This window comes from Ranitomeya imitator, chromosome 3, assembly GCF_032444005.1.
Source record: "Ranitomeya imitator isolate aRanImi1 chromosome 3, aRanImi1.pri, whole genome shotgun sequence".
Lineage (NCBI taxonomy): Eukaryota > Metazoa > Chordata > Amphibia > Anura > Dendrobatidae > Ranitomeya > Ranitomeya imitator.
This window is the reverse complement of record NC_091284.1, coordinates 846,625,197-846,640,910: the sequence shown is the minus strand read 5'-3', so window position 1 is coordinate 846,640,910 and position 15,714 is coordinate 846,625,197. Positions and strand designations below refer to the sequence as shown.

Genomic DNA, 15,714 nt, shown 5'->3' with positions numbered 1-15,714 from the left:
ATAGTTTTGTATCATCTGCAAATATCGATATTTTACTGTGTAAACCTTCTACCAGATCATTAATGAATATGTTGAAGAGAACAGGTCCCAATACTGACCCCTGCGGTACCCCACTGGTCACAGCGACCCAGTTAGAGACTATACCATTTATAACCACCCTCTGCTTTCTATCACTAAGCCAGTTACTAACCCATTTACACACATTTTCCCCCAGACCAAGCATTCTCATTTTGTGTACCAACCTCTTGTGCGGCACGGTATCAAACGCTTTGGAAAAATCGAGATATACCACGTCCAATGACTCACCGTGGTCCAGCCTATAGCTTACCTCTTCATAAAAACTGATTAGATTGGTTTGACAGGAGCGATTTCTCATAAACCCATGCTGATATGGAGTTAAACAGTTATTCTCATTGAGATAATCCAGAATAACATCCCTCAGAAACCCTTCAAATATTTTACCAACAATAGAGGTTAGACTTACTGGCCTATAATTTCCAGGTTCACTTTTAGAGCCCTTTTTGAATATTGGCACCACATTTGCTATGCGCCAGTCCTGCGGAACAGACCCTGTCGCTATAGAGTCCCTAAAAATAAGAAATAATGGTTTATCTATTACATTACTTAGTTCTCTTAGTACTCGTGGGTGTATGCCGTCTGGACCCGGAGATTTATCTATTTTAATCTTATTTAGCCGGTTTCGCACCTCTTCTTGGGTTAGATTGGTGACCCTTAATATAGGGTTTTCATTGTTACATTGTTTCATTGTTACATGTAGTGGGGCCTTTGCGTATATGTACAGGGGCCCCTATGTATCTGTAGAAGGTCCCCTGTGAGGGGACCCTTTATACAGCTGTGGCCCCTGGGACTGATCTTCTCAATGTTGTTTCTCATTTTGCAGCCGCCATTTGAGGTGGAGATTTCTGAGCTGAGTATACTGAAAAGTGAGATTAACATGGCACTAAACAACCTGAGCTCCTGGATGAAGGATGACCACGTGTCTAAGAACTTGGTGAGTCCACAACATTACGGCAAGTGGGTGCTATGACACCTCGGTATATGAGCCACCTACTGTAATCAGGCCAACATCAACGGCAGCTCTCATCTAGTACATGTCCACACTGCGGACAAATGACGTGGAGAGATAGGCCCTCACGGGGAAAGAGGTGCTAGAAGATAGAGGGTGCAGGATGATGGGGCAGATAACACAAGACGGGAAGAGAACATTCTGGAGGGAGAAGGAGGACAAAGGGGTCTGGAGGGAGGAGGAGGAGGACAGAAGAGTCTAGAGGGAGGAGGGAACAAAGGGGCCTGATGGACATAAGAGCGACAGAGGCCTGGGGGAAAGAGGATGGAGACAGAGGGACCTGGAAGAAGGCGGAGGGGGACAGAGAGGCATGGGAGGAGGGGGACAATGAGGCCTGAAGGGAGGGGAGGGAGGCAGAGGGACCTGGCACTAGAAGGACAGAGGCATCGGGAGGAGGCAGAGGCCAATGGAGGTATAGGACAGGGGGTCTCGGAAATGCTGTAAAATGTCCTTCATGTTGTAGCATCAAATTTATGTTTTATCTTATACCAGAGCTGGAATTACTGCTACACTGTTAAGTATTGCAGTATAATTTCCTCAATGCTGCTTCTGAGGATTCGCTGCAAAGTAGTCGGGATAATTTGATAATTTTAGCTAAAATTGAGTAGGGCTCATGGTTTTGTCCAGGGCAGACTGAAGACTTCAGTGGTAGAAGATGTTTTATATATCCACCCAGCCCACAACCAGCTCCACTTACCAGTGCCCTACTGGTCACGCTGTCCAGCATAACTACAAAACAAGATTTACCTTTCTAGTTTGAGTTGCCACGGATGGAGACCACTGCCTCCAGAATGACCCCATAATAGCTGACATCAGGTAGTCACATATCACTAGTGGTCAGTACCAGACCCAGGAAGGGATGCATACTCAATAACGGAAAATGTATGGTCTGACAAAAGGTCAAGGACAAGTGTCGTGTTTCCCAGTATAGACAACAGTTTAGCATCTGTACATACAATGTGGGGTCAGCACTAACCTGCTGCTCAGTTTTGGACTGTTAGGTTGGTAGCCAAATAATAATGAGAGGCCAAAAAGAACTGCAGCACACAGTGGGTTAACTATAGGCTTGCGCTGAATCAAGGTGTGCACACTGCAAGCTGAATATCTAGTGAAGTTCTTAATAATCTTACTTGTAAAAATGGCATTCTGCCTATGACAGTGGGCATGGTGGGTGGTAATGTTGAAAATCACACGGTGAATATCAGGAGGATTTAAACAAAAATCCACCATGACAGTGGACAGCTTTGCTCACCTTTCCCCCCAGCTCACAACCATGACCCAGAACAGCTATGACCTCCTTCCCTAGCTCACCACCATGACACAGGAACACTGTGCTCGCCTTCTTTCAGATCACCCCCATGACCTAGAATAGCTATGGTCATCTGTCCCTACCTTACCCCATGACCCATGACAGCTGTCGCCAGCCCACCATCAAGACCTAGAATAGCAGTGCTTGCCTGATCCCTGCTCAGCACCATGACCCAGGTCAGCTGTGCTCAACTGACCACAGCTCTCCAGGAGAGTTGTGCTTGCCTGCCCTCAGCTCCAATCCACGACCAAGGACAGCTTTGCTCTCCTTTTCTCAGCTCATTACCATGACCCAGGACAATTGTGCTCGCCTGCCTCCAGATCACCACCACCATGATTCAGGGCACCCATGTTCGCCCATCTCAGCTCACCACTATGACTCAGGACAGATTTCCTTGCCTACTGTCACGCTCTTGCCCTGACTGGTGGGCGTGAGCTCGGGCGGTTTGTGGCCCCACTGTGCCATGAACCAGACTACCCTGGAAGGGGCGTGACTATGACAGCTGCCTTGGTCTTCACTGGAGCCCCTGATGGTGAGGTCAGGCTTGTGCGGCAGGCAGCTGCCAGGTGCTACTCCAGGGTGGTGTCTGGCTGTGGCTGCTGAAACAGGAACACCAGGACAGGTGCGGGCATCAGGCAGGACTGGCAGATAAGCACGGCTGAAACTAGGACGAGTGTTGTGAATTCTGTGGCTGAGTTCACTTCTGTGGTCACAAGTGGTATTGCAGTCTCTGGGCTTCCTCCCTCAGGTGTTTTGGTGAGCTCGTTGGCTGCCTTGCTATTTGGCTCCACCTGAGTCTGTCTTCCTTGCTCCTTGTCAATGTTCCAGTGTTGGATCTGAGCTACTGCATCTTTCCTTGGGCCTGCTGCTCTGCTAGATAAGTGCTTCTAGTTTGTTTTCTGTTTTTTCTGTCCAGCTTGCTATTAACTTTTGCTGGAAGCTCTGAGAAGCAAAGGGGTGCACCGCCGTGCTGTTAGTTCGGCACGGTGGGTCTTTTTGCCCCTTTGCGTGGTTTTCGTTTTAGGGTTTTTTGTAGACTGCATAGTTCTCTTTGCTATCCTCGCTCTGTCTAGAATATCGGGCCTCACTTTGCTGAATCTATTTCATTCCTACGTTTGTCTTTTCATCTTGCTAACAGTCATTATATGTGGGGGGCTGCCTATTCCTTTGGGGTATTTCTCTGAGGTAAGTCAGGCTTGTATTTCTATCTTCAGGCTAGTCAGCTCCTCAGGCAGTGTCGAGTTGCATAGGTAGTTATAGGCGCAATCCACTGCTGCTTATAGTTGTGTGAGGATAGATCAGGTACTGCAGTCTACAGAGATTCCACGTCTCAGAGCTCGTCCTATTGTTTTTGGTTATTGCCAGATCTCTGTATGTGCGCTGATTACTGCACGCTGTGTTGCCTGATTGCCAGCCATAACAGTACAAGGAGCCACTCCAATGATTTCCAATAGAGGGAAAAAAAAAATCCTGACATCATTTTTTTTTCTTAGCTCTGTCTTCAGTCTTTTTTTTCCCCTAGACATTAGAGTGCTTCAGGACACAGCTGTGGACATGGATATTCAGGCTCTGTGCTCCTCAATGGATAATCTCGTTGTAAATGTACAAAAGATTCAAGATACTATTGATCAGAAATCGATGCTAGAACCAAGAATTCCGATTCCTGATTTGTTTTTTGGTGACAGAACTAAGTTCCTGAGCTTCAGAAATAATTGTAAGCTATTTTTGGCCTTGAAACCTCATTCTTCTGGTAATCCTATTCAACAGGTTTTGATTATTATTTCTTTTTTGCGCGGCGACCCACAGGACTGGGCGTTTTCTCTTGCACCAGGAGATTCTGCATTGAGTAATGTTGATGCATTTTTCCAGGCGCTGGGATTGCTTTACGATGAGCCTAATTCAGTGGATCAAGCTGAGAAAAATCTGCTGGCTTTATGCCAGGGTCAGGATGATGTAGAAGTATATTGTCAGAAATTTAGGAAATGGTCAGTACTCACTCTGTGGAATGAATCTGCACTAGCGGCTTTGTTCAGAAAGGGTCTCTCTGAAGCTCTTAAGGATGTTATGGTGGGATTTCCTATGCCTGCTGGTTTGAATGAGTCTATGTCCTTGGCCATTCAGATCGGTCGTCGCTTGCGCGAGCGTAAATCTGTGCACCATCTGGCGGTATTGTCTGAGAGTAAGCCTGAGCCTATGCAGTGCGACAGGACTATGACTAAAGTAGAACGGCAAGAACACAGACGTCTGAACAGACTGTGTTTCTATTGTGGTGATTCTACTCATGCTATTTCTAATTGTCCTAAACGCACTAGGCGGTTCGATAGCTCTGCCGTTATTGGTACTGTACAGTCCAAATTCCTTTTGTCCATTACCTTAATGTGCTCTTTGTCATCATATTCTGTCATGGCGTTTGTGGATTCAGGCGCTGCCCTGAATCTGATGGATTTGGATTATGCTAAACGTTGTGGATTTTTCTTGGAGCCTTTGCGGTGTCCTATTCCGTTGAGAGGAATTGATGCTACACCTTTGGCCAAGAATAAGCCTCAGTACTGGGCCCAGCTGACCATGTGCATGGCTCCTGCACATCAGGAAGTTATTCGCTTTCTGGTACTGCATAATTTGCATGATGTGGTCGTGTTGGGGTTGCCATGGCTACAAACCCATAATCCAGTATTGGATTGGAACTCTATGTCGGTAACCAGCTGGGGTTGTCAGGGAGTACATGGTGATGTTCCATTTTTGTCTATTTCGTCATCCATTCCTTCTGACATCCCAGAGTTCTTGTCGGACTTTCAGGATGTATTTGAAGAGTCCAAGTCTGATGCCCTACCTCCTCATAGGAATTGTGATTGTGCTATCGATTTGATTCCTGGTAGTAAATTCCCTAAGGGTCGTTTATTTAATTTGTCCGTACCTGAACACACCGCTATGCGCAGTTATGTGAAGGAGTCCCTGGAGAAGGGACATATTCGCCCATCGTCGTCACCATTGGGAGCAGGGTTCTTTTTTGTAGCCAAGAAGGATGGTTCGCTAAGACCGTGTATTGATTACCGCCTTCTTAATAAGATCACTGTTAAATTTCAGTATCCCTTGCCATTGATTTCTGACTTGTTTGCTCGGATTAAGGGGGCTAGTTGGTTTACTAAGATTGATCTTCGTGGTGCGTATAATCTGGTGAGAATCAGGCAGGGAGATGAATGGAAAACGGCATTTAATACGCCCGAGGGTCATTTTGAGTATCTGGTGATGCCGTTCGGACTTGCCAATGCTCCATCTGTTTTTCAGTCTTTTATGCATGACATTTTCCGTGAGTATCTGGATAAATTCTTGATTGTTTACTTGGATGACATTTTGATCTTCTCAGATGATTGGGAGTCTCATGTGAAGCAAGTCAGAATGGTTTTCCAGGTACTGCGTGCTAATTCCTTGTTCGTGAAGGGATCAAAGTGTCTCTTCGGTGTGCAGAAAGTTTCATTTTTGGGGTTCATCTTTTCCCCTTCTACTATCGAGATGGATCCGGTTAAGGTTCAGGCCATCCAGGATTGGACTCAGCCGACATCTCTGAAAAGTCTGCAGAAATTCCTGGGCTTTGCTAATTTTTATCGTCGCTTCATCTGTAATTTTTCTAGCATTGCCAGACCATTGACCGATTTGACCAAGAAGGGTGCTGATTTGGTTAATTGGTCTTCTGCTGCCGTGGAAGCTTTTCAGGAGTTGAAGCGTCGTTTTTGCTGTGCCCCTGTGTTGTGTCAACCTGATGTTTCTCTTCCGTTCCAGGTCGAGGTTGATGCTTCTGAGATTGGTGCAGGGGCGGTTTTGTCACAGAGAGGTTCTGGTTGCTCAGTGTTCAAACCATGTGCTTTCTTTTCCAGGAAATTTTCTGCTGCTGAGCGTAATTATGATGTGGGCAACCGAGAGTTGCTGGCCATGAAGTGGGCATTCGAGGAGTGGCGTCATTGGCTTGAGGGTGCTAAGCATCGCGTGGTGGTTTTGACTGATCATAAGAACCTTACTTATCTTGAGTCTGCCAAGCGCTTGAATCCTAGACAGGCCCGTTGGTCGTTATTTTTTGCTCGTTTTGATTTTGTGATTTCATACCTTCCGGGCTCTAAAAATGTGAAGGCGGATGCTCTGTCTAGGAGTTTTGTGCCCGATTCTCCGGGGTTATCTGAGCCGGCGAGTATCCTCAAGGAAGGAGTCATTGTGTCTGCCATCTCCCCTGATTTGCGGAGAGTGTTGCAGAAATTTCAGGCTAATAAACCTGATCGTTGTCCGGCCGAGAAACTGTTCGTCCCTGATAGGTGGACTAGTAAAGTTATCTCTGAACTTCATTGTTCGGTGCTGGCCGGTCATCCAGGAATCTTTGGTACCAGGGAGTTGGTTGCTAGATCCTTCTGGTGGCCATCTCTGTCACGGGATGTGCGTGCTTTTGTGCAGTCCTGTGGAATTTGTGCTAGGGCTAAGCCCTGCTGTTCACGTGCCAGTGGGTTGCTTTTGCCCTTGCCGGTCCCGAAGAGGCCTTGGACACATATTTCGATGGATTTCATTTCTGACCTTCCCGTTTCTCAAAAAATGTCGGTCATTTGGGTGGTCTGTGATCGCTTTTCTAAAATGGTCCATCTGGTGCCCTTGGTTAAATTGCCTTCCTCCTCTGATTTGGTGCCTTTGTTCTTTCAGCATGTGGTTCGTTTACATGGCATTCCTGAGAATATTGTTTCTGACAGAGGTTCCCAGTTTGTCTCGAGGTTCTGGCGAGCCTTTTGTGGTAGGATGGGCATTGACCTATCTTTTTCCTCGGCCTTCCATCCTCAGACTAATGGCCAGACCGAACGAACCAATCAGACCTTGGAAACATATCTGAGATGTTTTGTTTCCGCTGACCAGGATGATTGGGTGTCATTTTTGCCGTTGGCTGAGTTCGCCCTTAATAATCGGGCCAGCTCGGCTACCTTGGTCTCTCCATTTTTCTGCAATTCTGGGTTCCATCCTCGTTTCTCTTCAGGACAGGTTGAGTCTTCGGACTGTCCTGGTGTGGATTCTGTGGTGGACAGGTTGCAGCAGATCTGGACTCAGGTAGTGGACAATTTGACCTTGTCCCAGGAGAAGGCTCAGCTTTTCGCTAATCGCAGACGCCGTGTGGGACCCCGACTTCGTGTTGGGGATCTGGTTTGGTTATCTTCTCGTCATATTCCTATGAAGGTTTCCTCTCCTAAATTTAAACCTCGTTTTATTGGTCCGTATAGGATTTCTGAGATTCTCAATCCGGTGTCTTTTCGTCTGACCCTCCCAGACTCCTTTTCCATACATAATGTATTCCATAGGTCGTTGTTGAGGAGATACGTGGCACCTATGGTTCCATCTGTGGAGCCTCCTGCCCCTGTTTTGGTGGAGGGGGAATTGGAGTATATTGTGGAGAAGATTTTGGATTCTCGTGTCTCTAGACGGAAACTCCAGTATCTGGTCAAATGGAAGGGTTATGCTCAGGAAGATAATTCCTGGGTTTTTGCCTCTGATGTCCATGCCCCAGATCTTGTTCGTGCCTTTCATGTGGCTCATCCTGGTCGGCCTGGGGGTTCTGGTGAGGGTTCGGTGACCCCTCCTCAAGGGGGGGGTACTGTTGTGAATTCTGTGGCTGAGTTCACTTCTGTGGTCACAAGTGGTATTGCAGTCTCTGGGCTTCCTCCCTCAGGTGTTTTGGTGAGCTCGTTGGCTGCCTTGCTATTTAGCTCCACCTGAGTGTGTCTTCCTTGCTCCTTGTCAATGTTCCAGTGTTGGATCTGAGCTACTGCATCTTTCCTTGGGCCTGCTGCTCTGCTAGATAAGTGCTTCTAGTTTGTTTTCTGTTTTTTCTGTCCAGCTTGCTATTAACTTTTGCTGGAAGCTCTGAGAAGCAAAGGGGTGCACCGCCGTGCTGTTAGTTCGGCACGGTGGGTCTTTTTGCCCCTTTGCGTGGTTTTCGTTTTAGGGTTTTTTGTAGACTGCATAGTTCTCTTTGCTATCCTCGCTCTGTCTAGAATATCGGGCCTCACTTTGCTGAATCTATTTCATTCCTACGTTTGTCTTTTCATCTTGCTAACAGTCATTATATGTGGGGGGCTGCCTATTCCTTTGGGGTATTTCTCTGAGGTAAGTCAGGCTTGTATTTCTATCTGCAGGCTAGTCAGCTCCTCAGGCAGTGTCGAGTTGCATAGGTAGTTATAGGCGCAATCCACTGCTGCTTATAGTTGTGTGAGGATAGATCAGGTACTGCAGTCTACAGAGATTCCACGTCTCAGAGCTCGTCCTATTGTTTTTGGTTATTGCCAGATCTCTGTATGTGCGCTGATTACTGCACGCTGTGTTGCCTGATTGCCAGCCATAACAGACGAGTAGGCTGGCACGGCTGAGACACAGGGCTGGCAGAGACACAGGGCTGGCAGGAACGGCAGAGACACAGGGCTGGCAAAGACACAGGGCTGGCAGGAACGGCAGAGACACAGGGCAGGTTGGTGTGGTGTATGAAGGAACAGGTAGGGACATGTTCACACAGGAGGTGCAGGTACGGATATGAAGTATGAAGGAACAGGTTGAGAACTGTTCACACAGGAGGTGCAGATAAGGAAACAAGCAGGAAGGAATGAAGTATGAAGGAACAGGTTGGGACCTGTTCACACAAAAGATGCAGGTACGGAAACAAGCAGGAAGGAAAGACGTATGAAGGAACAGGTTGGGACCTGTTCACACAGGAAAAGATCCGCAAGGCTGCGGATAGGAGCGGTAGAGCAGCAAGAGATAGAGCAGCAACAGAAGCTAAGCAGAGTGGAACCGCAAGGAATGCGGAGGGGAGCTGCAGCAAGAGATTTCTGCAGCAGCAGGAGCGGAGCAGAGTAGAACGGAGCAGATCCGCAGGAGTGCGGAGCAGAGGTAAGGCTGCAAGAGAGCAGAGCATAGGCAAAGTCACACGGGTACAGAGCAGGCAGAGCCGCAAGAGTGCGGGGCATAAGCAGAGGACACAAGGAAAGACAACAGGGAAAGAAGCCACAGACAAGGAGACAAAGGTAGGACAAAGTTCAGACAAGGTAATGGAACAAGACAAGGTATAAGAACAAAGACACAGGGACCAGGATATTCTGCCTCCTGGAGGGCAGACAAACAGGTACAAGGCAAAGCAAGGACACAGACACTGAGACCAGGATATACAGCCTCCTGGAGGGCAGACCAACAAGAACAAGGCAAAGCTAAGAGTAGAGCCTCCAGAGAAGGAGGGACACAGAGCAAGGCCTGGCAGCTCAGAAGCTAAACACTAACTGAGTAAACACATTGCACAGTCCCAGTCCACAGAGTGTGGCTGCCCTAAATACTGGAGGCCTCTTGGTAATTGGTCAGAACAGATTAGACAGGTGCACCCTGATTCCATAAGAACCAGAGAGTTCTGGTGCTGCCCCCCTATGCACACAGCCAGGAAGCATGCAGAGAGCAGACGCACAGAATATGGAGCTAGCAGCAGACAGAACACAACATGACATGCAGCAGAGTGTAAGATGGTGTGTGTGGAATGGGAGGCCATGTAGTGATGCCAGCAGAGTTGTTACATCTTTCCCCAGTTCACAACCATGACCCATGACATCTGTACTATCCTTCCTCCATCTCACCACCATGATCTAGCACAGCTGTGCTCACCTTCGCCCAGCTTAAAACCATGACACAGGACAGCTGTTCTTGCCTGCATCAGTTTACCACCATGACCTAAAATAGCAGAGCTTGCATGATCCCAGCTGACGACCCAAATCCACAACTGTGCTTGCATGCCCTCACCACTATAACCCAGGACAACTGTGCTCGCCTGCCCCCTGATCACCACCATGACCATGGACAGATGTGCTTGCCTACCCCCAGCTCACAACAATGACATAGAATATCAGTGCTGGCCTGTCTCCAGCTCACCACCATGACTCAGGACAGCTGTGCTTGCCTGCCACCATCTCACGACCTTGACTCAAGACAACTGTGTTCACCTGTCCACAGGTCACCACCATGACACTGAACAGCTGTGCTTTCCTGCCGTCTGCTCACCTCTATGACCCAGGAAAGCTGTGTTCACTTATCTCATCACTATGATCCAGGACACCTGTGTTCACCCACACCCAGCTCACCATGGTTTAGAATAGCCGTGATCACCTGTGCCTACCTTATCACCATGATCCAGGAAAACTGCTTGTCTACACCAAGCTCACTACCATAACCTAGAATAGCCGTGCTACCTAATCTCAGCTCACCACCATGATCCAGGACCAAAATGATCCAGGCTTACCACCATGATCTAGATTAACTGTGCACTCCACTCCCAGGACCCAGGACAGCTGTGCTCGCCTACCCCCAGCTCACCATGATGACCTAGAATAGCAGTCTTTGCCTGATTCCAGCTCACCACCATGACCTAGGACAGGTGAGCTTGCCTGCCCGCAGCTTACCTCCATGATTACGTCCTAAGCTTTCCACTATTACCATGCAGAGTTGTGTAAAACTGTTCCTGCATCAACACCATGAGTGAGTCAGAACTACTGTATCCACCAGTCAGTTTGTAGCTCACCATTGCGTTCGCCTGACGCCTGCTCAACTCAATCGCTCAGGACAGCTGCGCTCGCCTCTCCCATGCTCACCAGAATGGCTCAGAACAGTTACACTCTCCTGTACCCATCTCACCACAATGGCTCAGGACAGCTGCGCTCGCCTGTCCCCAGCTCACCAAAATGGCTCAGGACAGCTGCGCTCACTTGTCCCCAGCTCACCACAATGGATCAGGACAGCTGCATTCTCCTGTCCCCAGCTCACCTTAATGGCTCAGGACAGCTGTGCTCGCCTGTCCCCAGCTCACCACAATGGCTCAGGACAGCTGCGCTTGCTTATCCCCAGCTCACCACAATGGCTCAGGACAGCTGTTCTTGCTTGTCTCCAGCTCACCACAATGGCTCAGGACAGCTGCACTCGCTTGTCTCCAGCTCACCACAATGGCTCAGGACAGCTGCACTCGCTTGTCCCCAGCTCACCACAATGGCTCAGGACTGCAGTGCTCGCCTGTTCCCAGCTCACCACAATTGCTCAGGACTGCAGTGCTCGCCTGTCCCCTGCTCACCACAATGGCTCAGGACAGCTGCACTCGCTTGTCTCCAGCTCACCACAATGGCTCAGGACAGCTGCACTCGCTTGTCCCCAGCTCACCACAATGGCTCAGGACTGCAGTGCTCGCCTATTCCAAGCTCACCACAATTGCTCAGGACTGCAGTGCTCGCCTGTCCCCTGCTCACCACAATGGCTCAGGACAGCTGCACTCGCTTGTCCCCAGCTCACCACAATGGCTCAGGACTGCAGTGCTTGCCTGTCCCCAGCTCACCACAATGGCTCAGGACAGCTGCGCTCGCCTGTCCCCAGCTCACCACAATGGCTCAGGACTGCAGTGCTCGCCTGTCCCCTGCTCACCACAATGGCTCAGGACAGCTGTACTCGCTTGTCCCCAGCTCACCACAATGGCTCAAGACTGCAGTGCTCGCCTGTCCCCAGCTCACCACAATGGCTCAGGACAGCTGCACTCGTTTGTCCCCAGCTCACCACAATGGCTCAGGACAGCTGTTCTTGCTTGTCTCCAGCTCACCACAATGGCTCAGGACAGCTGCACTCGCTTGTCTCCAGCTCACCACAATGGCTCAGGACAGCTGCACTCGCTTGTCCCCAGCTCACCACAATGGCTCAGGACTGCAGTGCTCGCCTGTTCCCAGCTCACCACAATTGCTCAGGACTGCAGTGCTCGCCTGTCCCCTGCTCACCACAATGGCTCAGGACAGCTGCACTCGCTTGTCCCCAGCTCACCACAATGGCTCAGGACTGCAGTGCTCGCCTGTCCCCAGCTCACCACAATGGCTAAGGACAGGTGCGCTCGCCTGTCCCCAGCTCACCACAATGGCTCAGGACTGCAGTGCTCGCCTGTCCCCTGCTCACCACAATGGCTCAGGACAGCTGCACTCGCTTGTCCCCAGCTCACCACAATGGCTCAGGACAGCTGTTCTTGCTTGTCTCCAGCTCACCACAATGGCTCAGGACAGCTGCACTCGCTTGTCTCCAGCTCACCACAATGGCTCAGGACAGCTGCACTCGCTTGTCCCCAGCTCACCACAATGGCTCAGGACTGCAGTGCTCGCCTGTTCCCAGCTCACCACAATTGCTCAGGACTGCATTGCTCGCCTGTCCCCTGCTCACCACAATGGCTCAGGACAGCTGCGCTTGCTTGTCCCCAGCTCACCACAATGGCTCAGGACAGCTGTTCTTGCTTGTCTCCAGCTCACCACAATGGCTCAGGACAGCTGCACTCGCTTGTCCCCAGCTCACCACAATGGCTCAGGACTGCAGTGCTCACCTGTTCCCAGCTCACCACAATTGCTCTGGACTGCAGTGCTCGCCTGTCCCCTGCTCACCACAATGGCTCAGGACAGCTGCACTCGCTTGTCCCCAGCTCACCACAATGGCTCAGGACTGCAGTGCTCGCCTGTCCCCTGCTCACCACAATGGCTCAGGACAGCTGCACTCGCTTGTCCCCAGCTCACCACAATGGCTCAGGACTGCAGTGCACGCCTGTCCCCAGCTCACCACAATGGCTCAGGACTGCAGTGCTCGCCTGTCCCCTGCTCACCACAATGGCTCAGGACTGCAGTGCTCGCCTGTCCACTGCTCACCACAATGGCTCAGGACAGCTGCACTCGCTTGTCCCCAGCTCACCACAATGGCTCAGGACTGCAGTGCTCGCCTGTCCCCAGCTCACCACAATGGCTCAGGACTGCAGTGCTCGCCTGTCCCCAGCTCACCACAATGGCTCAGGACTGCAGTGCTCGCCTGTCCCCTGCTCACCACAATGGCTCAGGACAGCTGCACTCGCTTGTCCCCAGCTCACCACAATGGCTCAGGACTGCAGTGCACGCCTGTCCCCAGCTCACCACAATGGCTCAGGACTGCAGTGCTCGCCTGTCCCCAGCTCACCACAATGGCTCAGGACTGCAGTGCTCACCTGTTCCCAGCTCACCACAATTGCTCTGGACTGCAGTGCTCGCCTGTCCCCTGCTCACCACAGTGGCTTAGGACAGCTGCACTCGCTTGTCCCCAGCTCACCACAATGGCTCAGGACTGCAGTGCTCGCCTGTCCCCAGCTCACCACAATTGCTCAGGACTGCAGTGCTCGCCTGTCCACTGCTCACCACAATGGCTCAGGACAGCTGCGCTCGCCTGTCCCCAGCTCACCACAATGGCTCAGGACTGCAGTGCTCGCCTGTCCCCAGCTCACCACAATTGCTCAGGACTGCAGTGCTCGCCTGTCCCCAGCTCACCACAATGGCTCAGGACTGCAGTGCTCGCCTGTCCACTGCTCACCACAATGGCTCAGGACAGCTGCGCTCGCCTGTCCCCAGCTCACCACAATGGCTCAGGACTGCAGTGCTCGCCTGTTCCCAGCTCACCACAATGGCTCAGGACTGCAGTGCTCGCCTGTCCACTGCTCACCACAATGGCTCAGGACAGCTGCGCTCGCCTGTCCCCAGCTCACCACAATGGCTCAGGACTGCAGTGCTCGCCTGTCCACTGCTCACCACAATGGCTCAGGACAGCTGCACTCGCTTGTCCCCAGCTCACCACAATGGCTCAGGACAGCTGCACTCGCCTGTCCCCAGCTCACCACAATGGCTCAGGACTGCAGTGCTCGCCTGTCCCCTGCTCACCACAATGGCTCAGGACAGCTGCACTCGCTTGTCCCCAGCTCACCACAATGGCTCAGGACAGCTGCACTCGCTTAGGTTTACATGCGCTGGTTACTATGGAGTTGGTTGTATCCGGTTCTTACCACATAGATGGGGATTCACTGCGTCCCGTGTTGGTCAGGTGATGTGTGTGGGCGGTCCGCCTATGCTCCTCCCTGGCTCTGACGTGGCCGCGGTTGCTTCCCTGTTCTGTGGGTGAGCGATGTCCGGCTCGGTGCTGCTGGCGCTTGCGCTGTAGGTTGGGTCGGTGCTGCGGTCATGTGACCGCGTGCACGTGACGCACCTGCACGCTCGCTCTGGCGGCTTCTGGTCGGCGGATATGGCGCTGTGTTTGCAGGCTGTTAGGGGTAAGGTGATTGGCTGGTGGGTACTAACAATAGCACAGGAAGACCCTTCAGGATTGGAGGAGACTCTTGTTATGGAGGATATAAGGGTTCATTGGTGGACCGTCGTCATGGCAGCAGGTACAACAAAACCAAGATTGGATTACAGCTCCAGTTTGGAATGATCCCTGACGCCTTTTTAATTATTGTATATTTTCTATGTAATGGGATGTCAATGTAATGTGGGCATTTGCATGTTTTATGGATAATAGTGTGATTTGTGTATTTATAAGATTGTTGTTAAATAAAGGCCGCCCCTTGTCAGTGATTGGTGCCTGATTTTGGCTCCACACTATTTAAGGTGGCCAGGTGAGCTATATTGTGTACTTGACAAAGGCCATGTCTGGCCGAAACGTTGTATGATGGTGGTGGAATAAAGACTTTATACCTTTCACCTGGAATGGATGTTGCTTCTTTTTCTACATTGTGAGTATTAGTCCAGTGGATCCATGGACGTTGGAGCGTGCATCCTGGTTTATTGAGTGCTGCTGGTTGCTGTTTTTTTCAGCTGCACTCGCTTGTCTCCAGCTCACCACAATGGCTCAGGACAGCTGCACTCGCCTGTTCCCAGCTCACCACAATGGCTCAGGACTGCAGTGCTCGCCTGTTCCCAGCTCACCACAATTGCTCAGGACAGCTGCACTCGCCTGTCCCCAGCTCACCACAATGGCTCAGGACTGCAGTGCTCGCCTGTCCCCAGCTCACCACAATGGCTCAGGACAGCTGCACTCGCTTGTCCCCAGCTCACCACAATGGCTCAAGACTGCAGTGCTCGCCTGTCCCCTGCTCACCACAATGGCTCAGGACAGCTGTTCTTGCTTGTATCCAGCTCACCACAATGGCTCAGGATAGCTGCACTCGCTTGTCTCCAGCTTACCACAATGGCTCAGGACAGCTGCACTCGCTTGTCCCCAGCTCACCACAATGGCTCAGGACTGCAGTGCTCGCCTGTTCCCAGCTCACCACAATTGCTCAGGACTGCAGTGCTCGCCTGTCCCCTGATCACCACAATGGCTCAGGACAGCTGCACTCGCTTGTCTCCAGCTCACCACAATGGCTCAGGACAGCTGCACTCGCTTGTCCCCAGCTCACCACAATGGCTCAGGACTGCAGTGCTCGCCTGTTCCCAGCTCACCACAATTGCTCAGGACTGCAGTGCTC

At 51.0% G+C, this 15,714-nt stretch overlaps 1 protein-coding gene across 1 annotated transcript in view; it reads left to right on the top strand.

Moving 5' to 3' along the window:
* Positions 1-15,714, top strand: part of LOC138671453 (aldehyde dehydrogenase family 3 member B1-like) — a 231,869-nt gene that overhangs the window by 83,021 nt on the left and 133,134 nt on the right. Inside the window, exon 3 of the mRNA XM_069759634.1 lies at positions 902-1,012. Within this exon, the coding sequence (XP_069615735.1) occupies positions 902-1,012 (111 nt within the window). The remainder of the gene's footprint in view (positions 1-901; positions 1,013-15,714) is intronic.